Source organism: Cricetulus griseus, chromosome 5, assembly GCF_003668045.3.
Source record: "Cricetulus griseus strain 17A/GY chromosome 5, alternate assembly CriGri-PICRH-1.0, whole genome shotgun sequence".
Lineage (NCBI taxonomy): Eukaryota > Metazoa > Chordata > Mammalia > Rodentia > Cricetidae > Cricetulus > Cricetulus griseus.
In genome coordinates this window covers 101,634,268-101,656,191 of record NC_048598.1, presented here as the reverse complement: position 1 = coordinate 101,656,191, position 21,924 = coordinate 101,634,268, and the positions used below count along the sequence as shown (strand labels likewise).

The following is a 21,924-nucleotide window of genomic DNA, read 5'->3' as shown; positions in this document are numbered from 1 at the left end:
GCACAGGAAGCTGGGGATGGGAGCGTTAAAGCTGAAGACTCAGAAACAAGAGTTCAGACACCCACCGCTTACACAGGGCCTAAATATACCAGGGGACTTGCTGTAGGGACATTAGTGAAGATAGCTTGTCACCCCACAGCCGCTCTTTTTGTCACTCTCTGTCCCTATTTCTATTTGCCTCTATTTCTGTCTCTGTGTCTGTCTGTCCCTGCCTATCTGTGTGTATCTCTGTATCTGTGTATATTTCTGTCTCTCTCTTTGTCTGCCTGTCTGTCTGTCCCCTCCCTCTTTCCACACTGAGTTCTGGAGGCTTGCTTACTCATAACGGCCACCCCTGGCCCCAGAATCACAGCGAGGGCATATCAGAGTCTTCTTGCTTTGGCTCCTGAGGGCCTCGGGTAAGATAGTCATGGATGGAACCTGGCAACTGTGTGCCCTCCCTGGCATTGGAATACCCACATAATCCACGCCCCAGACCAGCACTGAGCAGATTCCCAACCTATGGCTGGAGACGCAAGAGTGTGTCCTCCATGGGTCACCACACTGGGACATGTGTGTCCTATGTTCAGCTCTGTAAGAGACACTAGGGGTGACCAGGAATAAATTGCCTCTCACAGGCCTTGCAGTCACATATCTGCCACCAAAGCCCCACATGGCCAATGATGCAGTCCCCGTGGATACATGAGAAGCACCACACACAGCCACATGTCAACACAACTGTACAGATCTCATGTGACACACAGGAACACTCAGGGGGCTGCTGATACCGTCCAGTGCACACTCATAGCCAATCTGGACCACATGACATGGCACGGCGCAGGCTCCAGCTTGGCATTTGGAGACCAGCAAGGAGGTGACTAGCATTTGTCAAACACATAGCCTGGGGGCAGAGTTGCTGGCCCAAGTCCCCCCAGCGGCCCTTCCTTGGAGTCTGGCAGGGCTGGGCTATCCCTAAAGCACAGATCTGCCCAGGGAGGGTCCAGGAGCCTCAGTGCAACCTGGTGGATAAGGGAAGGGGATGAGAGACTCCAGCCTTCAAGGACCCTAAGCATAGCCCCATGCATGGGTGCCACGAGTGATTTCTGACCAGGTCCAGTGTGAACCACCAGCCCCTAAACAGCCATCATTCCTGTATAGTCCCCCTGTCACACATCCAAAAAAGAAAAAAAATAATAAAAGCACTTTCTTGGGGCACATAGGACCCCCTCAATGTCACACCCTATGACCACAAACTTTTTCAACTCCCCCCACCACCTCCACCTCCTTCTCTGTTGACATAGGATCTCACCCTGTTGCCCTGGCTGTCCTGGAACTCACTTTATAGACCCTCCTGCCTCTGCCTCCCGAGTGCTGGGACTAAAGGTGTGAGCCACCACATCCAGTTCTGCATGCTCTCTAGACCCACTGGGAGGCCTCTGAGCCACCCAGCCCATCTCAGTTCTACCATGGAGAAAGAGACTGGAAAGCTGGGGTGGACATGGGAAGGTTTTGGTGCGTGGAGTCCCTAATCCTGTACCTAGCCTTATCTGTGCACCCTCACTGAAGACACCTGACCTAGATTCGTTTCTTCAGCCCTTGCTCTTCCCACTCTGCCCAGGGGCAGCTCCCGAGTTCTACTGTCTTCAAAGGACACCCCACCTCTCAACCCTTACACATGCACCCCCATATACGGTGCACCCTCACACCCCAGAACTTTGCAAATTGCATACCCCATCTTCCCAAGGGAAATCTGAGCCCTGCGGGGACCCCGGCTCACCGAGTTCCAGCCTTCCAGCTGAGCGGAGCTTAAGCTGCAGCAGACACCTGGACACCTAGGAGCCAGAGCTGAGCTGGGCGGGCAAGGAGGGGCAGGGCTTACCACAGGTGGGAGTTACCTGCACAGGGCACCACCCTCTCAAATGGCCACACACCACAAGCCCCTTCTCCTGAGGCCAGGGACTGGAGCTGGGCCCTGTCCACACCTGCAGGATGGGGACCTGGGATCAAGTGGGGGGCTTGACCACAAGGGAGGGTCTCTGATTAGCCCATTGGGCTGCAAGTGACGGTGGTTCCACAAAGGAAGTGGGACAGAGGATCAGGCCTGAGGACTCAGGGGCCTTTTAGGGGGCAGGAGGGATTGAACTGAGTGTATACATGTGACTTAGGGTTTTTGAGAGTTTTTCCCCTCCCTCCTCCCTCCCTCCCTTCCTCCCCTTCCTTCCTTCCTTTTTTCTTTCTCCTCTCTCTCTCTCTCTCTCTCTCTCTCTCTCTCTCTCTCTCTCTCTCTCTCTCTTTTTCTCTCTCTCCATTCTTCTGGTAGGGTCTCAAATAGCCCCAGTGGTCTTCAAACTCACTTTGTAGCCAAGCATGTCCTTGAACTCCTGATCCTCCTGCCTCCACATCCCAAGCGCTATGGCTAGAACTCACAGTTTCCTGCATGTCAGGTGAACCTTGCCAACCGAGCACTCTGAATTGGTTTATTGTTTGTTTGAAGCAGGGTCTCATTATGTAGCCCTGGCTGTCCTGAAACTCACTCTGTAGATCAGGCTGGCCTGGAACTCATAGAGATCTGCCTGCCTCTGCCTCCCGAGGATTAAAGGCGTGCGCCACCACATTTGTATATTAAAAAGATTCTCTCTGCATGTATATGTGTGGTTATGTGTCAGTGCCCCTGATGGCCATCTAATCATTAGAGCTTTATTTAAGTGGTGTGAGCCTCCTTCCCACGGTGGGTGCTGGGAACTGAACTCACATCCTCTGGAAGAGCTACAAGCACTCTTAAGCCTGAGCCCTGCCCCCACCCATCTGTCTCTGGCCTGTTGGCTTTGGGATTCCCTCCCAGGCTAGAAGTGCACCCAGTATTTACATGGGTTCTGGGTGTCTGAGCTCTGGTCTTTCCACTCGTCCATTATGAGCACCTTGACTGCTGAGCATCAGCCCCTGCTCAGGACCGTTTCCTGAATAGATTGGTGGCGACATATTTGTGCCTTCTCTCTCTTGTGGTTTATTTGAGAGGAATAGTTGTAAGCCATAAGGAGCCGTGTACAGGGCTGGTGCAGGGGCACCCCTGAAGCCTCAGCTGGTTGGGGTGACACCTGACTTCCTCTCCACTTGACTCACAACCTCAAATCTTGCGCACTCTAGCTCTGGCTGCACCCATGTCCCATATCCCCAACCACCTGCAGAGCAATCCAGCAGATGGATGAGATGCTGTGTGCGCCTGGCAGGGCTCAGGATGACCCCATGGCACTGTAGCTGTGTTCTTTCCAGACGGGGCAGGTGTAACCCTTCAGAGCCCTCAGCGCCAAACCCTATTCTCCCCAAGGTGCTCTGTCTCTCCGGTCTGCAGGGAGGTATCAGTTCACTTCACCCTGTGCCTATCCTCCTCACTCGAAAACCAATGCCCTTGACTTATTATAGCCCACTAGACCCTGCCAGTGGGAAACAAGTCCCCTGAGTCCCGCTGATACCCATCTCTCTAGCTGGGCACACAACATTCAGAGACTCCTCCTGTGTCCCTTACACACAAGGGGCCTAAATCCAATGGCCACTCCTCCAGACAGCCTGCCCTAACCCCAGTCCCTCAATTCAGAGCTGGGCATCTCCTGTGCAGAGCTGAAGTCTCTAGACCAGGGATGTATCCTGCTTCACCAGGCTGAGCCATTTGGGGCAGAAATGGGTCTAGGATTCTCCCATGATAACCTGCAACCCAAGTGGAGTGTCTGAGATGGAGGTGCTCCGTGGGTGGGTGTACGGAAGGACAGATGGACATCTGCATGTGTGCATTAGCAGGTGGGTGGATGGCCGATGAATGGTGCATGCATGCAGGTATGGGTGGTAGCTGCGCGTCCGGCCGTCGAGGGAGAATGAATGGTAGCATTTGTGCTCTGGCTGTCTCCATGTGAGGACATTCCTTTTTTTTTTTTTTTTTTCCCCGAGACAGGGTTTCTCTGTGGCTGTGGAGGCTGTCCTAGAACTAGCTCTTGAAGACCAAGCTGGTCTCAAACTCACAGATATTCGCCTGCCTCTGCCTCCCAAGTGCTGGGGTTAAAGGCGTGCGCCACAAACACCCGGCTGAGGACATTCCTTCTTGATCACCATTTTGTTCTTTGTACCTAACACTCACAGATATGGAGCTACTTCCTCACCCCTGCGGTTGGCTTTCTTTTTCTGCCCTCTCTTCCCACCCCAGGCACCCACTAGCCCTGCCACCATCCCAATAGCGCAGAGGCTGAGGTGAAAGAGCTCGTGCTCCTATCATCTGTCCAGGCTGTGCAGCCCACCTTGATGCCTCAACTGGCCTTGGGCAGCAACAGCACTTCCAGGCACCTGCTGGATACTGTTGTTAAGCCCACTGTGTGCAGCCTGTGCCTCACGAGTTTCTTTTTGTAGGTGAGATTTAGCACACTGTTGAACTGCTTTAGCGCTGAGCAAATGGGACAAGGATGCACACTCCATCCTGAACATATGGACAGAAGGTCAGGCTAAATAAAACTCTGGCTCAGTGTGTAGCCTGGTGACCGGAGTTTGATCCTCAACCAACTCCTGTGTTATGCTGTGGCATTTGGCCTCCTCCAAATGGAGGTCCCAAAGAACCCAAATCTACTTTGTTTCATTTCTGAAGCAGTCTTATACAGCACAAGTGGACTCTGAATTCACAGGGACATGTAGCTGGAGGTGATCTCCAACTCCTGATCCCCCCCCACGCACACACACAGTGCTGGCATGACAGCTGTGTGTCACCACATCCCAGTTACTCAGTGCTGGCGATGGAACCCAGGGCTTTGTTCATGGGAAAGAACACTATCCAGGGAGGCCCAGTCCTGGTCCCACCACCACCACTACCACCACCACCACCACGTGTCCCGTGGTTCCCTGTGCCTCATATCCCAAGCCCCAAAGCTTCAACTTGAGCTTTTTTTTTTTTTTTTGTAATAAGATTTTAATATGGACAGATCTAATTACGCCTTTAATCCCAGAACTTGGGAGGCAAGTGATCTCTGTGAGTTTGAGGCCAGCGTGGGAGTTCTAGGACACACAGGGCTACACAGAGAACCCATTTCACCATCCCCCAATACAGACTTAGGTGTGTGTGTGTCTGTGCACATTAGTACAGACTCTCCAGAGCTATTTCCAGGTCATTCGGAGCCAATACCATGAGCACTGGGGACCCTCCTAGACCTCAGCAAGAGCTGGGAGCACTAACTCCAGGCCCTGGGGCTGTGTCCTTCTCTTTCTTTCTTGGTTTTTTCGAGACAGGGTTTCTCTGTGTGGCTTTTGGAGCCTTTCCTGGCACACACTCTGGAGACCAGGCTGGCCTCGAACTCACAGCGATCCACCTGCCTCTGCCTCCCGAGTGCTGGGATTAAAGGCGTGCGCCTCCAACACCCGGTTCTGTTTCTTTTTTTTTAAAGACACGCCCGCACTACAAAGCACTGCCTGGCCTGGAACCGGCCATATAGACCAGGCTGGCCATGAACTCAAAGATGTACCACCAACCGGGCTGAGGTTATGCAACTGGCTGCAAGGCAGCTCTGGGGGAGGTTGGGGACCATACACATCTGTGGTCCCCATACAGCTAAGAGATGCCCTTTCTGCAAGGAAATCAGGGCATCATGGGGACAGGGGGTGAGGAGAGTGTGGGTCCATGGGCTCTGGTCACCCCACGCCTCTGTCAGGACCCAACACCACTGGCAAATCTGCATCAGGGCACTCAGGTGTCCTGACCAGACATCGAGGGACAGGACCAAGATGCGTATGAAAAGTTGTTTAATCCCCTGACAACCTAAGGCCAGGGCCCTCAGGCGGCACTGCCCAAAGCCCCTCCAACCAGCTCAGATGGAGGAACCGCTTGGACACCCAGTACAAAATGGCTTAAGTTAAGGCGCAGTCCAAGTGGCAGAAGTAGGTGGGCGGGCCCAGCGTCACCGTCTCTGTCCACTCTAGGACTGGGGTGCCTATGGGAAGTCCTCCTCCCTCCCTCTGTCCCCCTCCCCCAAGCTCTAGGAGGACTGCCCAGCTGCCACTGCCTGTCACCGTGCAGCACACTTTTCCATGCAAGTGTGAGTGGACACAGGTCATAGGCTCCATCTCGAGTGTGAGGACTGTGGCTTCTGCCTCAGAGACGACATGCAGCATGTGTAGTGGGCTCCCTGCAGGCAGATCCGTCATGGAGTCCAGAGCCTGGCTGGTGAGGTAGAGGACAGATGCCAGGTCCAGAAGCCACTGTTGGGGCAGAGGGCAGTGGCCATGGCATGGAAGACTTGCACATCCGAGCTGAGGACTATTTGCTGGGGACATGGCCCCATTTATGCATGGCCAATTCCCACTCTGCTGCAGACCGCAGAACCTGGAGCAAGAGACATTTACTGGCTTGGAACAGTGACCCAGCATTCTCGACTCTATTTAGGCGTGGACCCTCCTGTGGGGTATGGACACCTCATGTTGACCCAGGCCCTCGGGCAGGGTGCACACATCTAGGCCTCTCATGGCTTCTCCCAACATAGGAACACGCATGACAGGGATGTCCTGTCCTGTGGAGGAAGGCGCGGCCAGCTGGGACTGCAGGGCGAGTGTTGGCAAAGCACCAGAGGCGGCAGCCTTGCGTGGAGTGAAGCTCGTAGCCTGGTGCAAAGCGGAGCTGGGCACTGGGGCCCAGCTGTGGTGGGGAAGGAGAAGAGAGAGGCCTCAGAGGGCTGAGCACCATGTTAGGAGGGAACTGCCAGGTATGCTGCCCAGGAGGATAGCAGCTGTCTTTGTCCCCTCAAAGTCCCAGGTGGTCGGCATCTGTGTGGCATGGAAGGCTGCGTGGGCCCCGCTCTTGTACTTCCTCTTCCTAGGCCGATGTCCCTGGCTGTACCACGGGGCTGGGCTGAACCTGGTCCCCATCTGTGAGGCTGGATGCGCTGGCCATGGGGCTGCAGTGATTAGCAGCAGGGTCTGCAGCTCCTGCCTCCTCAGTGGGCAGGGGTCTCTTAGCTGGCTCTTCACCTGGAGGGTGCTGGGAGATGGGGGCATCTGAGTCCCTTCGAGGCACAGGCCCCTCCATTGGAGTCCATGAGGACTGAGGTACATCCTTCTGTAGAGAGGGGGGATGCTGTGAGGCTGGGACAATGGGGTAGAAACCAACACAAATGGAGGATACTAGAGCAGGAGGCATGCAGAGCCATCAGAACCATCAGAGCCATCCAGCACCATCAGAGCCATGCAGAGACACCCAGCGTCATCAGAGCCATCCAGCACACAGGCTGCAGGAGCCCAGGCCTCCAAGGCCCAGGGCAGCAAGTCCTGAGAGCAGGCCAGGGGGCCCCTGCTCTGCCTCTACATCTCTCACCCCTGCCTGATGCTCCCCCAGAGCCCCCAGAGCAAGCCCACTCACTCCTATGGCCAAATGCACCCTATGGGAACCAGAAGTCCTGAAACCCAAGAATGGAAGGCTGGCCCTGGGCAAGTCCCTGCCTACCCCAGCAACTGCCTCTGTCACACCAAGGAAGTCCTGGAACATGGGGCCCACAGGAAGATGCATCCAAGAAGCCATGTGTCATTTACTGCTTGGATAGGGCACCTCTCATCCCCTCCACCCTCTCTGGCCGGAACAGGGCCTTGCAGAGAAGGCTCTGGCAATGCAGCAGGAGTGTTCATAGCTTCGGGTTGCATCCAGTGAGTCCCCACAGGGAAGGAACCACAGGCCCAAAGTGTGACCTTCCACAAGCAAGGGACCCAGGCCAGGGGCTCAGTGGGAGCACAGGAGGTTGGACTCAACTTGACCTGGCGGCCTTAGGGGTTATCACCGCAGTCATAGCAAACCGGTATTCACCGCAAAGCCGCTGCCTGTCCAGAAGACACCCAGTTCCTGGCGCCACAGAGCCACGGTGCAGCTGCTTATCAGTGTGCAGGGGACCAGGTAGAGCAGCGCGGGCTGGCCACGTTGCATGAGGACAAGTGCCACAAATGTTACCAGAAGACCCAGGCCGTAGGCTACAGGGACAGAGTGAGTATCAGATAACCTGCTCCCAGCATGGTCAATGTGATTGACAAGGGGAAACAAGAACAAGGGTTCAGGCAGGTGTGAGCCACAAGCTGGAACTGTGGTAGCTGAGGCAGGTAAACTCCAGGCCAGCGGAACAACTGTGAGGCCCAGAGAGAAAGAACCATTGGGCTGTGCAGGGGAGGAAGGCAGGCAGCTATGGGAGCCTGTGTGGGGAAGTACTGCCACCAGCCCGGGTGACTTGGGCCAAGCGCCTGACTACTCATGCCCAGCTCCACTAGATGACATTTAAAACCAGCCTGGGGGTAGTGGCAAATGGGACTGGGGGGGCCTGAGGTGACAGACAAAAGGCAGAGAAGGGCAGGATAGCAGTGAGGCCACCTACCAATGGTACAGGCCATAAAGTAGATCCTGGAAGATTGCACCTGGATGTCGAACCTGTGGCAGTAAGCCACCAGCAGCCCTGGGGAGATGCAGAGTCACCACAGCTATGGCAGGGCCATGGGAGACCATTCACAGGGTGATCAGGACCTGGCAGGCTTGGCCATATAGCCATGTACCACCCAGGAAGCCATCTCAATCCTAGGCCCTTCCTGAACCCCAGGCATGGGCGCCATGCCCACAGCCCGCTTGCTGGTCCCAGCCCTTGCACTCAGGCCACACCTGGCACCAAGATGTCTCCAAAGCCCAGGAGGGAGAAGGGCCGGTCACACAGGGCGAGGGGCGAGGTGTTCAGCCTGGGTACCTTCAGCACCATGGGCAGCTGTGAGGAGAGCAGGGTTTAGGCTGGGGGCCCATGCTCACCACCCCTGCCTGGGCTCTTAGCCAGTGACCCACATGCAGGAGGGAGTGGCGTACCTTCTCCTGGGTGGATGAGTTCGAGGGCCCGGTGGCCACCTCCACCATGATGCTGTTGCCACTCTGCACGAGACAGGCTTGTCAGCCAGGGCGGGGAAGAGGGTGGGTAACCGGGAAGGCAGAGGGGACCTACCTTGGTCAGGAAGGGGGTGATGAAGACGAAGAAGACATCGTAGAAGAAGAGCACCAACAGCAGCATCGTGCAGGCCTGTGAAAGTGAGGCCTGAGCGGCCACCCCGCCCGGCATCCACAGCCGGGACTGCAGGGCCTGTGCCCAGGACTGATGGCCCAACCAGGACTGCTCCTATCATCACACCCCAACACCTGAACCCATGCCTTGCCCAGGCTTCAGACCTCCACCCAGGCCTGTGCCTGCCACGCTCACTGGCAGCCCTCACCTTGAAGGTAGGCAGGCGGATAGTCTTCAACATGTACAGGCAGAAGGCAATGCCCAGGACGTCCTGCAGGACCCAGGCCCACCTGGGAGAAGGAGAACACTTAGGAACCATGAGCTGCACCCAGCCTGCCCACAAGGGGCCTCAGAAGCAACAGCGCCACCACGCTGGGTGGCAGGGCCCAGCAGCAAGGTCCCTTGACTGGCTCCAAGCAGATGAGGAGTGGGGCTCCATGTGGGGTGCAAGGCAGAGTGACGGCTCCCGTACCATCTGAACTTTCCCAGAGCACACTACTGTAGGGTTTAGGAGTCGGGTCTGCATGGGGCCAGGGCTGTGCAGGCAGAGGAACAGGCAGAACTCGGCTGCTGTGTGAACATGGCTCTACTGTTCCTCGCCGTCACTGCAGCTACCATGTACAACATGTGGGACAGCAGGGACATCTCTGGTGCACATGACTCAAAACATCCCAACCCCCATTCCTTCTCCCAGTGGTGTCGACAGAGTACCAAGCAGCAGGGAAGCCAGGAGAGGCTTGGGCTGTGCCAGATGGTGTCAGTGACAACAAGGAGTCAGGTGGGGACAGGCAGGCTGTCCTCTGGGCCACGGCGCCAGACCTCTGCCTTTAAGGGGAGTGTGCATGCACAATTATCCCGTGGGAATTCAATGCAGAGGAGAACGGGGCCTCCCATCACCATGGGGGCAGATGACAAGTGGCAGCAAGGCATCAGGTGCTGCCTGAGCCCACGCCAAGACAGTAGGTGACAAATAGTGGCTCTGGCCCAGCATGTCCCCTTGCCCTGCCCAGGAGTTGAGCGGAGGGTGGACAGCACCCTTATCTAGATTCCAATCAGGGTGTGGGCTGCGGGCCAGGCCTGAATGAAATGGGACACGGCAGCAGGCGGCAGCCGTGGTCTGCAGCCCTGCAGACGGGTAGCACTGGGACAGGCTGGGCAGCCAGGGCACCCAAGGACACCAGTGGGAAGTGGACAGGGTGGCTATTAGCTGGGTCTGGAACATGGCAGCACTTACTGGTCCTCATTGCGGAAGACACCCCACACTACGGTGACGGTGACACAGAAGAAAGCTAGCAGCAGCATGCGGGCCTGAGGACGCTTGTGGAAGTACGGCAGGTTGTTGTCGGGGACCCTGGAGGGGACCGCCCATCATCGGATATCCCTCCTTCACCTCTACACCACCCTGAGCCACAGCTCCTGGCTTGTGCCTGCTATCCCCTCCCCTCCCAGAGCAAAAACCCCTGACTATGTGGCTGCGTCTCCTCCTGCTGGGACAGGCCCCTCTGGTTTCGGGATAGCAACTCCTAAATCGTCTCCATCCTGTCACTGCTGACCCTCCAGTGCCCAGGGCCCCTCACCTACCCACATGTCTCTGAGCAGCAGTGTTGGCTCATTGGTACCCCAGGGGCTATTAGACGATTGGGGGCCTGTGGTATTGTTACCTCCCTTCCCAATCTACCCTCCTTACCCGCCTCACTCCCTGGGAACCCTGCCCCATGCCTCTGCTAGATAGGAAGGGGCACAGTGCACGGGGGCTTGATGCCCCAGCACCCAGCCCAACCATGTGATGAGCACTTAGGAGCATCTGTGGTCTCTCTGAATGTGCCAGTAGGTGGGACATGGCAGGGGAGCGGTGGAAGGTGCTCACCTGCACGTGCAAAAGGGAAGCTTGCGCACACAGGGCGCCAGACAGCTGTAGAGACCAGTGGAGGAAGCCAGGCAGAAGATACCGATGATCACATAGACTTCGGGCCAGGCCGGCAGGACACCAGGAACAGCGTGGGGAGGGAAGGATGACAAGTTCAAAGAGCCACTATGGGTGCTGGGCTCTTGGGCAGGGCCCTGCTTCAGAGTGGGCGGGGCTCTATGGGGTGGGGTGGGGGCTCTATGGGTGGGCGGGGCTCTAGCGTACCCAGGCGGTCGTAGAAGAAGTAGAGCAGCACCAGCATAAAGCAGCACATGACAACAAACACACAGATCATGACCGGCGTCACGTCCACCGCCTCATCCTCATGCTTCTCGGGCCCATCATCTCGCTTATGCTTCATGATCCTTTTTGGAAAATATCAGGGTTACCCGGGACCTGTGCCCGGCAGCTTGGCCCCGCCCATGATGCCTGCAGTGGGCGGCACTCACTTCTTTACATCGCGGCTGCCGGCCCAGTAGCCACCGAGGGCGACGGTGCCCACAGCCATGAGGAAGATGATGACCATGTTGTAGTCCATCACCGGTTCCTTGGGCGCATACAGTGCCACCATCACCGCATGGCCAAAGCGCTGTCCCCAAGAGGAGAGTGGGCTTAGGTGGTGGGAGGCACTATGCCTCGGCTTCACTTAAGACCTACCCACAAGCCTCAGGGTTCTACCTGGAACCAATACCTAGGACCAAGGCCCAGAACCCATAGCACCTGCTCCTAGGACGCGCCACCCACCATGCTACGCCCTGGTGCCCACCTTGTAGATGTCTCGCAGGTCCCTGTGACTAAGCAGGGCCACAGGGATGCTTATCTCCTCATACTGTGTTTTGTTGCCTCCGGGAGGGACCTGCAGCAGACAGGAAGTATAGGATCATACCAGCCCTCTGTTGCCCAGCTCTGCACCACACCCTGGTGTGCAGGAGGGAGCAGTAGGGCCTGGAGTTCAGGTTAGCAGGACCTGGAGGCTCCTCTGACCTGGCCCAGCAGAGTGGCCACTCTAAGGATCCCCAGCCCATTAGCAACTAGCCAAATCACAACTCCCATGTGTGGCCTCAGGGACTCAGTGCCAGGCTCTAATGTCCCTTATGTCTTCACCAACCATTTCAGTGTCCCACAGCCCTTTCACCATGCTGAAGCCAGGGTTCCCCGGCGCTGTCCCACCACCCAGAGGTGACAGAGACCTGGGCACCCTACCAGCTTCTCCTTGCTGACAATCAGCAGTGCACGGGCCCCACTGGCTTGGGCCAGCCGCACTTTCTCGTAGAAGGTACAATTGCCCCGGGCCACCAGTGCAATTTGGTTGGTGAGGTCTTCCACAGGAAGGTCAAGGTTGGAGCAGAGCTGTGTTGAGCTTAAGTCCCGAAGCTTCAGGAGAGACTGCAGAGGGGAACAGTACACGCTAGCAATCCCTACAGGCACCCATACCAGGATAGCCAAGCCTATCCTCCCTGGCTGAGGTAGGAGCCACAGGGCTGCTCTGAGGACCCTGTGAGGAGACATGTCCACACAGCATGCAAAGCTAGGGACTGGTAAACCCAGGAGCCACAAAGCCCTCACCCACACAGACTGGTATATCCTCCAAATGCCTAGCAAGTGTCCCGGCCTCAGTACCAGTCACCGTGGCATAAGCACCACTCAAGGCTGAAAGGGCATGCTGACCCACTGTGAACATGTTCAACACCGTGAGACTTTGGGCGTAGAGGCTGGGCAGTCACACACAGCCTACTCATGCGTCACAAAAGTGCACAAAGTACCCACACCTTCAAGTGTAGGTGGGAAGGGGTGGAAGGGCCCACTCAAAGGACAGGTGCCTTCCAGGGAATAGCTAGCATGGGGGCTTTGAGAGGTGAGATGGACAGTCAGCCACATAGCCAAGCCTTGTCTCACCAGACTCCCCAGAACGCCTGCCTCCCCACAGCCTCACTCAGCTTTTACTCCTGAGCACAAAAACCCAGGCCCAGAGGGTGGAGTCCACCCAACGATGCCCAGGTTTGTAGCAGGAGCCAGACTGCAGGAATTGGTATCATCAGCAAGCCACAGGCACGTGTGTCCTAGTATGCAACCCACCACTTTGCTGAGGTCATGTGGCAGGCGGGCCCACTGTGGATTGTAGAGGATGCAATAGTCCTTGCCCCGGGTACCACCGCTCTGGGAGACCACACGCAGCACGCCAAACTCGCAGGCTACCTGCAATGACAAGATGGTGTCAGGACTTCCAGTACCAGAGGAAGTGATGACACCTCAGAAAGGGGGCCCATGGCCATGGTCTTGGTGAGGACACCAGTGAGGAGGACAGGCAAGGACAAGGGCACCTTCCTGATGAGCAAGGCATGGTGGCACAGGCCTGTCATCCCACACTTGGGAGTCTGAGGCAGGAGGATGGCCATGAGTTGGAGGCCAGCCTGGTCTACAGAGACCCTGTCTCAAAAAAGGGTGAGGTCCTTCCCTTCTGTCCCTTGCACCCTGCTCCTGATATGGCCATGCCTGCCAGGTGCAGCACGTCACAGAACAGTCCTGCAGAAGGGACCTCTGAAACAGGGAGCTACAGGAAGACGGACAATTCCCAGAGCCAGTTGTGCCCTGCAGCCCTCTCTGGGCTCCCATTGGTTTCCCTGGGCTCAGATGACCATCACCTATAATGCTTCCTGCTGGGGCAGCACAAGGCCCCAAGGAAACCAGGCACCTCTCTGGGCTACAGTAGAGATGGGGATCCCAGAAAAGAAGCAAAGGCTGCTTGCATGCCCTGAACCCCCGGCCCTGGCCTTGAGCTGAGGATGCCCCCAAAACCACACCTGGAGTTAAGGGTATAATGCCCCCCATAAGAGCAGCACATGGGGAAGGTATCCAAGCAGGGGACAGTCATCTGTGTGGCCTCTGCTGAATGTGAAGCTCAGTAGTTTGCCCTGAGAAAGGCATTAACCTCCTTGTCAGCTCAGGCTGGCAGGAATAGGGAAGGAAGGGGAGGCAGATGCATGCGGAGGAGCAGGTTGGCTATTACAGCTGGGAGAGTGTGAGCTGGACACTGTGCTAATGAGCACTTCCTGGGCTCCAAAGACTCAAAGCTGTGGGAAGAAGCAGACAGTGGAGGGGCAGGGGCTAGGAAAAGATGAGTGACAATATCCTTTGGCCCACTGTTAAGTGGAACATGCCCTCAATCCTAGCACTCAAGATAGAGGCCAGCATGGGGCCTGAGTGGGGAGAGCCATGCAAGTCAGCCCCACAGCTGCAGTGCAAGACGGTCAAGAGGCAGAGGCCTCCTGGGAAGTGGCCGTGAGCAGAGGGCTATACAGGCATGTCCCCATCCATGCCACAGCATCCAGCCTTGCTCTGCTCTGCTGAGGGAAGCACCGCCATAGTGCTGAGTTTGGCCTTGGCCAGTGTTTCCTTTTTGAGATCCTTTTAGTCACAAGGCTCCACAAAAAGGTTTCCATACAGGGCCTCAAAGGTAGCTCACCAGGACCCAAGTTCCAGTCCTGGGACCCTCAGGATAGGAGAGGGGACTCCCACAAGTTGTCCTGACTTTTACATGTGTTGCAGATATTACATACAGACTCAGACATAAAATGAATGTCTTCAAAAACTCAGGTTTCATTACATAATGCTAACCCTTGAGAACCTCAAGAGTCCCACAGATCTGCAAAAATACCAATAAAGTGTACTGATGGGGGAAGTGCTTCTGTGTGCGTGTTTGTCTTATTGGATGATAAATAAAGTACTGTTTGGCCAATGAGGCAGCAAGTTAGGCGGGACTACGAGTGAAGGAGGGAGACTCACATATAAACAAGGGCAGGAAGGAAGTGGCCCCTTCCCTCTTCCCCCAGAGTCACCATGTGATCCCGGGATGAGGAAGCCAATGGAAGGCACCCTAAATAAGATAAGTCTTATAAAATATATAGATTTATGATAATTAAGACTGAGCTAGCAGAAGAGAAATTCTAGTCATTGGCCAAGCAGCATTTGTACCTAAAAGAAGTCTCTGTGTATTATTTGGGGCCCTAACACAGCGAGTGGAACTCAAGCGGGTGGCGGAAAGAGTGATCGTAACAGTGTACTGCCTCTGCAGCTGCTTTCATGCCACAGCAGGTCCCTGATGCCAAAGACACCACAAACAGGCTGCAGAAGACAGAGACCAGGCTAGGGCTAAGGTGGCAGCCCACTCTCTGCAAGCTGGCGGCCATGGTCAGGGAAGTCACCGGATGGCACCTGCTAGGACAATGGGTCCCGTGTACCACACTACAGCACGCCACAGGGGGTGCTGCTGGTACAATAGCGGTGTCACTGCTACAGGTGCAACCAACTACCTCAGGTGGGCTGCAAGGCCTGCCTACTGCTCACAGGTGTTGTGGGCTGGGGAGATCCTGGTCTGCAGCAGGGACATAGTTGCCATTGTTGGTTGACAGGGTCTCATGTAGACCAGGCTAGCATCCAACTCTTTGTAACTGAGGATGATCCTGATCTTGCCATTTCCACCTCCTGAGTGCTGGTTTTGTGATGCCAGGGATGGAATACAGGGCTTCATCCATGCAACAGTTTTGATGAATGTCTCTGATGTGCCTACAAAGATGCCTTCTAAACATCTGTGTTTACATGTAAGGACCATGGCTGCTGCTGGCCCAGTCAGTTAGAGGGAAACCAGGCTCCTGAGGAGAGCTGACTATAGCTGTGGCACAGTACACCAATGGTCAGTCTTCATCAGAGAAAACACCCACATCTCCCTCCCAAGGCTCAGGACATGCCACAGAAGAGGACAGACTGGGAGGAGCTGGGGGTGTCTAAGGATCAGAACTCTACCATAACTTCCCCAAATTCAGAAAGCTTTAAGCTCACAGACCTGTTGCCAAGGCCTTACACACAGCACCTGTTGTAGACAGTCCAGCACCTGTCAAGCCTGCCAGGAGACACAGCTTTTCAGTGACAAGCCACCCTCCCTCCTGTAGGGATCCCCCTAAGCTTGACCTGGGTGAAGCCATTTCTGTCATGCGGGTGATCTACCTGGAACATACAGATTTTGTTTACATCTCCCCAGAAGTCACTCAACATCTATGCTCTGGGAGCTCGCTCCTTTTGGCTGCAAACTCCTTAGGGAGAGACTGAGTGTCGCCTGAGGCCCTGCCATGGAAACAGGCAGGGAGCCAAGCTGCCCTGAAGACATGGATGGACACCAGTTTGCAGTGAGCAGGACTGGCAGGGTCCCTACCAGGATGTCTGGGGTCTCTCAAATAGACCTGGCTTATCCCCTGTTAGAGATGGGGCCACAACTCAGCCTGATACCCTGCAAGAGGCCCTGATCACCTTAAGGTAGCAGCATGGGGAAGACCCAGGCTGCCCCAGTCCCCAAGACTCTCAAGAGGTCCCGACCATAGCATGCAAGCAGCCGCCACCTACCATAGGAACCCAATGCTGTTGACTCTAGGGAGAGCTGTGTCCCTGGCACCAACTGTCTTAACTGTGGTCCACATAATATTATCTCTGCCTCTCCAGGCTGCTGGGTGTGTCCCAGGAAGGTCCCATGTCACCAGCTCAGGGGAAGGAAGGGGCAGAGGGCAACAGAGCCCACAGTGCTCAGAGTTCACACCTCAAACTCCTCCTGCCATCTGTGTTTATAAAGTTGTATTAGCACACAGATAAGTTCATTCCTGGCCGGGAGGTAGGGTGGGAGGTGGGAGGGGCATGGTTCCTCCCTGTCCCAGCAGCAGGGCAGCTGTGATAGGGGCCAGCAGAGCCCTGCTCTGTGGGCTTGGGATGAGGCTCTTTGTGAAAAGTCCCTTTTGTGCAAAACGGAAATCGATAGAACTGCCTCTCTTCACAGCAGTCATTTACAAGCACAAAGGTGCATTCATGTCTGCCCACCCCACAGGGCACATGGCTAGCTTTCTACAGGGACAGCACAATGACGCACTCAACAGGTCAGGCTCTTCCAAGAATCAGTCCCTAAGGCTTCGTACCCTGGTCACACTTGGAGACCTGAGTCCAGAAGCCTCTACAGCAAGCTCATGTAGACACATCTGGGGACCATGAGCCCCCAACACCACCTCAGAGTGGTTGAAAACCAAGATAACACATGGGGAGCAGGGTTGGTGGGGGCCTCAGGGACACTAGAGGCCTGCACAATACCATGTAGTCCCACTGTACACTCCTCTCCTGGTAACATTGGGCACATCCCGTCTCTTAGCCAGAGTCACAAATGGCACTGGGTCCAGAACTGCCACCAAGCTACCTCCTGCTCAGAAAAGCTAGCCTCACTACTGGGCTGTTGTGACCAGGCTGAGAATGCCACCCCTACTGTTCCCCTCCAGAGGTGGGAAAAGCAGGACAGCTGTCACAAGCAGGATAAAGTCCAGGTGGTGCCCACAGCCTGCCAAGGTAAAATCCCCAGGAACACAGCTTCACTGCCAGCCTGGACCCAGGCCCTTCTGCTCCATTATCTCTAACTCCGAGGAGGAAAGTCCCTGCTGTAGGGAACCACCACAGATGCCACCTCCAGGCATCATGTGCTCATCCCCGGGGGAAACACCATCTCTTACACCTAGGGCTAGCACCTGCTGCCCACAGCACCCTTCTTCTCCCCTCCTTGGCAAACTCCTATTCATCCTTCAGAACCTCCCAGTGTCTGTCCCTAAAAAACCCTCCATCAGGTCAAATAGACCAGTAAGAAAGGCCCGGGCCGGCCAGGGCAGGTCCAGTAGAGACTAGACAACCAGGGGCATTCTGAAGTCAAAGAAAAGACAGGGAGAGCCGGGTGGTGGTGGCGCAGCCTTTAATCCCAGCACTCAGGAGACAGAGGCAGGCGGATCTCTGTGAGTTTGAGACCAGCCTGGTCTACAGAGTGAGTTCCAGGATAGGCTCCAAAGGCACAGAGAAACCCTGTCTCAACCACCACCACCCCCTAAAAAAAAGAATAGCCTTGGTGGACATCACCTGCCCAAAGACGGAGGCTTCCAGACAGGCCAGTGGCCTGGTAAAAATGAGGCAGAGAGAGCTGAGGACTGCTGGCAGGGTGGGGAGCCCTGACACACTTTCAAAAGCTCATGCCCAGCCAAGAGCGGGATGTGGGGACAAAAACGTCAAAGGGGGATGTGGGCCACATGGTGGAGAGGCTAGGAACGCCACGCCTGGGTAATGTCTTAACTTCTTAGCCAATCAAGGAAGAGCATGCCAGTTGTGCCAGTGTTGGGAAGGCTGAGGCTCAGTTACAAGTTCAATGCTAGCCTGGGCTATAAAAGGAGATCCTGTCTCAAGATTTTGTAATCTTGAAAAAAAAAAAAAAGTATTTGAAAGAACGATCCAGACCCAGGGTCCATGAGAGAAGATGAATATATAGAATAACGTGCACAGGCCACCCTGTGGGCCATCCGCATTAGAACCCAGCAACTGCCCCGTGTGCCCGAGGCTGCAGCCCTTCACGAACCATTGGGACTGGAGCCTGATGCCACAGAAACAAACAAGAAATCTAACAACTAAGCCAAGTGTTGTGACGCAGGCCTGGCATCCCAGCACTTGGGAGACTAACAGGGTGTTCAGGGCCAGCCTGGGCAACATGGCAAAGTCAAGAGACCATCCTGGGCTGCAGCGCTTGTGGGAGGCCAGCGCGCATTACAGAATGAGTTCAAGGCCAGCATGCGACTGTGTCTCAGCAAGCGACGCTCACCAAACGTCCTGCCTCGGCACCGGGTCGGGGCGCATCCCGCGGCACCCGGAGGCCCCCACGGGTCCCCCGCGTGTTGCATTGACTGACCCAGAGGTGAGGAACCCCTCCTGCCCAAGGTCACGGAGCAGAAGCCGGGATGCAGGGCTGCAGGCACCCGGGGACCCTCCCGAGCCCCTGGGGGAGGAGGACGGGGACTCGCCCCATTCTGCAGAAGAGGAAACTGAGGCTGGCAGGGGCGGCGGCGGCAGTTGGGGCCCCGGGGCGCAGGGCGGGCTAAGCCCGGCCCGAAGTCTGCGGTGGCGACAGCGAGGGGACGACAGCAAGGTCTCGGCCACGGTCACGAGTGGTGCAGCCGAGCCGACCAGCCGTGGCGCTCACCTGGGCCGCGAGCAGCAGCAGCAGGGCCGCGGCGAGCCGCGCCGCCGCCATGTCCGCCTGTCCTGCCGCAGCTCTAGGCGGAAGGTTTCCCGGCAACGCCTTCGGGACCCCGAGACGCGCACGCGCCGGCCCTGCGCGTGCGCGGGCCCGCCCCTCGCTAGAAGTGGGCGGTGCGGAGCCTGCGCAGAGCAGCGCAGGTCGGCAAGATGGCGGTGAGCATTGCTGGGTCGCGGAGAGAGCGGGGTTCCCCCCGAGGGACTGTAGACGCGAAAACTGGGGGCACAGGAGGACCAAAGAGAGGGGGGCGGACACCCGAAGACGGATAGGGAGACAGGGACGCGGAGGAATAGGAATCACGTGGGACTGCACACCGGGCGTCTTGAGGAAGCAGACCGGGAACCTGGGGAAGCAGACCCGGAACCTGGGGAAGCAGACCCGGAACCTGGGGAAGCAGACCCGGAACCTGGGGAAGCAGGCGGGGAACCTGGGGGTGCAGACCCGGAACCTGGGGGTGCAGACCGAGGAACCTGGGGGTGCAGACCGGGGAACCTGGGGGTGCAGACCGGGAACCTGGGGGTGCAGACCGGGGAACCTGGGGGTGCAGACCGGGGAACCTGGAGGGTGCAGACCGGGGAACCTGGGGGTGCAGACCGGGGAACCTGGGGGTGCAGACCGGGGAACCTGGGGGTGCAGACCGGGGAACCTGGGGGTGCAGACCGGGGAACCTGGGGGTGCAGACCGGGGAACCTGGGGGTGCAGACCGGAGGGGGAACCTGGGGGTGCAGACCGGGAACCTGGGGGTGCAGACCCCTGGGGGTGCAACCTGGGGGTGCAGACCGGGAACCTGGGGGTGCAGGCAGGGGACATGAGGATATACACAGGGGGCATGGGAATAGAGAGAGATGCAGACTCAGCGACCTGGAATTTAGTTGGGGGAACATGGGAGATGGAAATGAGTTTGCAGACAGTTATGAGGGCTGCAGGATGGTCAAAAGGAGTCGCTGGGTGCCGGGTCCAGGCAACAAGGATATGGGAAGACTGGGTCTCACTCCTCAGCTCCTCCACTCTCCAGCAGGACAAAGAGAAAAAGAAGAAAGAAAGCATCTTGGACCTATCTAAGTACATTGACAAGACCATCCGAGTGAAGTTCCAGGGTGGCCGGGAAGGTGAGTGGATGCAACAGGGCCCCTAAGAATCGGGGTTGCGACAAGCAAGGGAAAGCCTCACAAGGCAGGCATTTTAACTCTTAACAAAGGCTAAGCTTGGGCCATCCTGTTACTTGAGAGGTACCAGTATGTCTCAATTGTGGATGGGGAAAATGAGTCCCAGGGAAAGAAAGCCAGGTGCGGTAGCACCCACACCATTATTGCTGGAGCCTGAAGGAAGAGGCCAGAAAGCTGGGAGGACATAGAAGAAGGAGGCAACAGGGGGATGGAAGGAAGGCATCCCTTCAAGAGCCTGGAGGTAGCAGGGACCCAGGAGGTTTCCAGTAGCAGGATCAGGGAAAGTTCCAGCCAGTCTGAGCTATGTGGCAAGACCTGTCTCCAAAAATCAACCAGGGCTAGGCTATAGCTTGGTGGATAGAGGGTTGGTTTAGTGTGCATAAAGCCCTGGATTTTATCTCCAACACCATGGAAACCAGGTGTGGTTGTACAAGCCTGCTATTCCAACCCTAGGAAGGTAAACACAGAATCGGGAAGTTCAAGATTATTTTCAGGTTGCCTAGTGAGTCTGAGGCCAGCCTGGGCAAATGATACTCTCTCATACAAATGGGAGGGGAAAAAAGGCTATTTTGTGTTACATGGAAACTATACAGAATTCAGTTTGGGGGATGATAACATTTTATTGACACTTGGTCCACCATGAACTCACTATCTATGGCCCCTTCCACACTTGTAGGAAGAGAGTTGGGGGTCATAGTCAGCAGGCCACCACATAGGGACATGTCTCCCCATGAGTTCTGTAGTGATAACTGTCCCCATGCCTGGGTCTGTAGTGGGAGGACAATAACATCATCCTTACCCATCTCTCCCTTCAAGCCAGCGGGATCCTGAAAGGGTTTGACCCACTGCTCAACCTGGTGCTGGATGGAACCATTGAGTACATGAGAGGTGAGCTGGCTGTGGTTGTCCAGGGATGCCACCAGGCCCTGTTTCTTCTCCACACCTGTGCAGTCACATTGCCGCAGGTGGTGCTGACCTAGGGTGCAGGTCCCTCCCTGATCACCAGAAAGGTGACAGGCCCACCATGATGGCCCCAGGCTTGAGATTTCAGCTCCTTCCCCTCAGCCCTCCTGGGGATGGCAGAAATAGTAGCTACTGTCCTCTGTCTGGATTGTTTGCCTGTGTCACCAGCTCCAGGACGCATAGGATCTCAGCTTATTCCAGAATAGTACCTGTAATGCCCAAAGAGTGTCCCTTCCTCTGCACCCACAACAATTACTTTCTAATTGCTCCCTGTCTCCACCTCTGGTCCATCCTCCCCGGGGCCTCTGCTTCCCCTGCAGACCACTCCTTGGGGTGAGTATCTGCCCTGGGTTCTTGTAGTATCCATGCCTACAGTCGGCTCTGAGACCCCAGGGCCTGGGTGTGTCAGTCCCCAAAAGAAAGATGGGACAGCCCTCTGAGGTCCTGGTTGTGGAGTGCTGGGTGGAAAGGACATGTCTTCAGTTCCTCTTGCCTGTCACCCCCTATTCCCACCAGACCCTGATGACCAGTACAAGCTGACAGAAGACACACGGCAGCTGGGGCTTGTGGTGTGCCGAGGCACCTCAGTGGTGCTCATCTGCCCACAGGATGGCATGGAGGCTATCCCCAACCCCTTCGTGCAGCAGCAGGATGCCTAGGTGGAGAGCGATCTGGCCCCAAGGACCTTCCTTCCTGTGTGAACTTTGTTTGGTGTTTTACTTTTGGATTTTGTTTCTGGTTTTTTATTTTGTTTTTTAATAAAATTGCCCACTTGAGCACCCA

General features: G+C 56.2%; 2 protein-coding genes across 8 annotated transcripts; one reads left to right on the top strand and one right to left on the bottom strand.

Annotated features, from left to right (window-relative positions):
• Nucleotides 1-5,731: 5,731 nt before the first annotated feature.
• Sppl2b (signal peptide peptidase like 2B) lies at nucleotides 5,732-19,106 on the bottom strand. Of its 6 annotated transcripts, none has more exons than XM_027419298.2 (15): nucleotides 18,956-19,106; nucleotides 12,997-13,116; nucleotides 12,124-12,306; nucleotides 11,687-11,776; nucleotides 11,370-11,509; nucleotides 11,146-11,285; nucleotides 10,882-10,978; nucleotides 10,249-10,365; nucleotides 9,223-9,304; nucleotides 8,958-9,032; nucleotides 8,825-8,887; nucleotides 8,630-8,729; nucleotides 8,352-8,429; nucleotides 7,796-7,956; nucleotides 5,732-7,057 (listed from the first exon to the last, which is right to left on the bottom strand). In XM_027419298.2, the coding sequence occupies exons 1-15, from the start codon at nucleotides 19,004-19,006 to the stop codon at nucleotides 6,815-6,817; spliced, it is 1,740 nt and encodes a 579-aa protein (XP_027275099.1). In that variant the 5' UTR covers nucleotides 19,007-19,106; the 3' UTR covers nucleotides 5,732-6,814. The 6 variants fall into 6 exon arrangements, with proteins under 6 accessions (XP_027275099.1, XP_027275100.1, XP_035301141.1 ...); XM_027419299.2 differs by having other exon boundaries at nucleotides 5,732-7,054; nucleotides 18,956-19,087; XM_027419300.2 differs by having other exon boundaries at nucleotides 6,917-7,057; nucleotides 7,742-7,956; nucleotides 18,956-19,087.
• Nucleotides 19,098-21,924, top strand: Lsm7 (LSM7 homolog, U6 small nuclear RNA and mRNA degradation associated). Of its 2 annotated transcripts, none has more exons than XM_027419302.2 (4): nucleotides 19,098-19,167; nucleotides 20,028-20,121; nucleotides 20,995-21,066; nucleotides 21,658-21,924. In XM_027419302.2, the coding sequence occupies exons 1-4, from the start codon at nucleotides 19,162-19,164 to the stop codon at nucleotides 21,798-21,800; spliced, it is 315 nt and encodes a 104-aa protein (XP_027275103.1). In that variant the 5' UTR covers nucleotides 19,098-19,161; the 3' UTR covers nucleotides 21,801-21,924. The 2 variants fall into 2 exon arrangements, with proteins under 2 accessions (XP_027275103.1, XP_027275104.1); XM_027419303.2 differs by having other exon boundaries at nucleotides 19,101-19,167; nucleotides 20,031-20,121.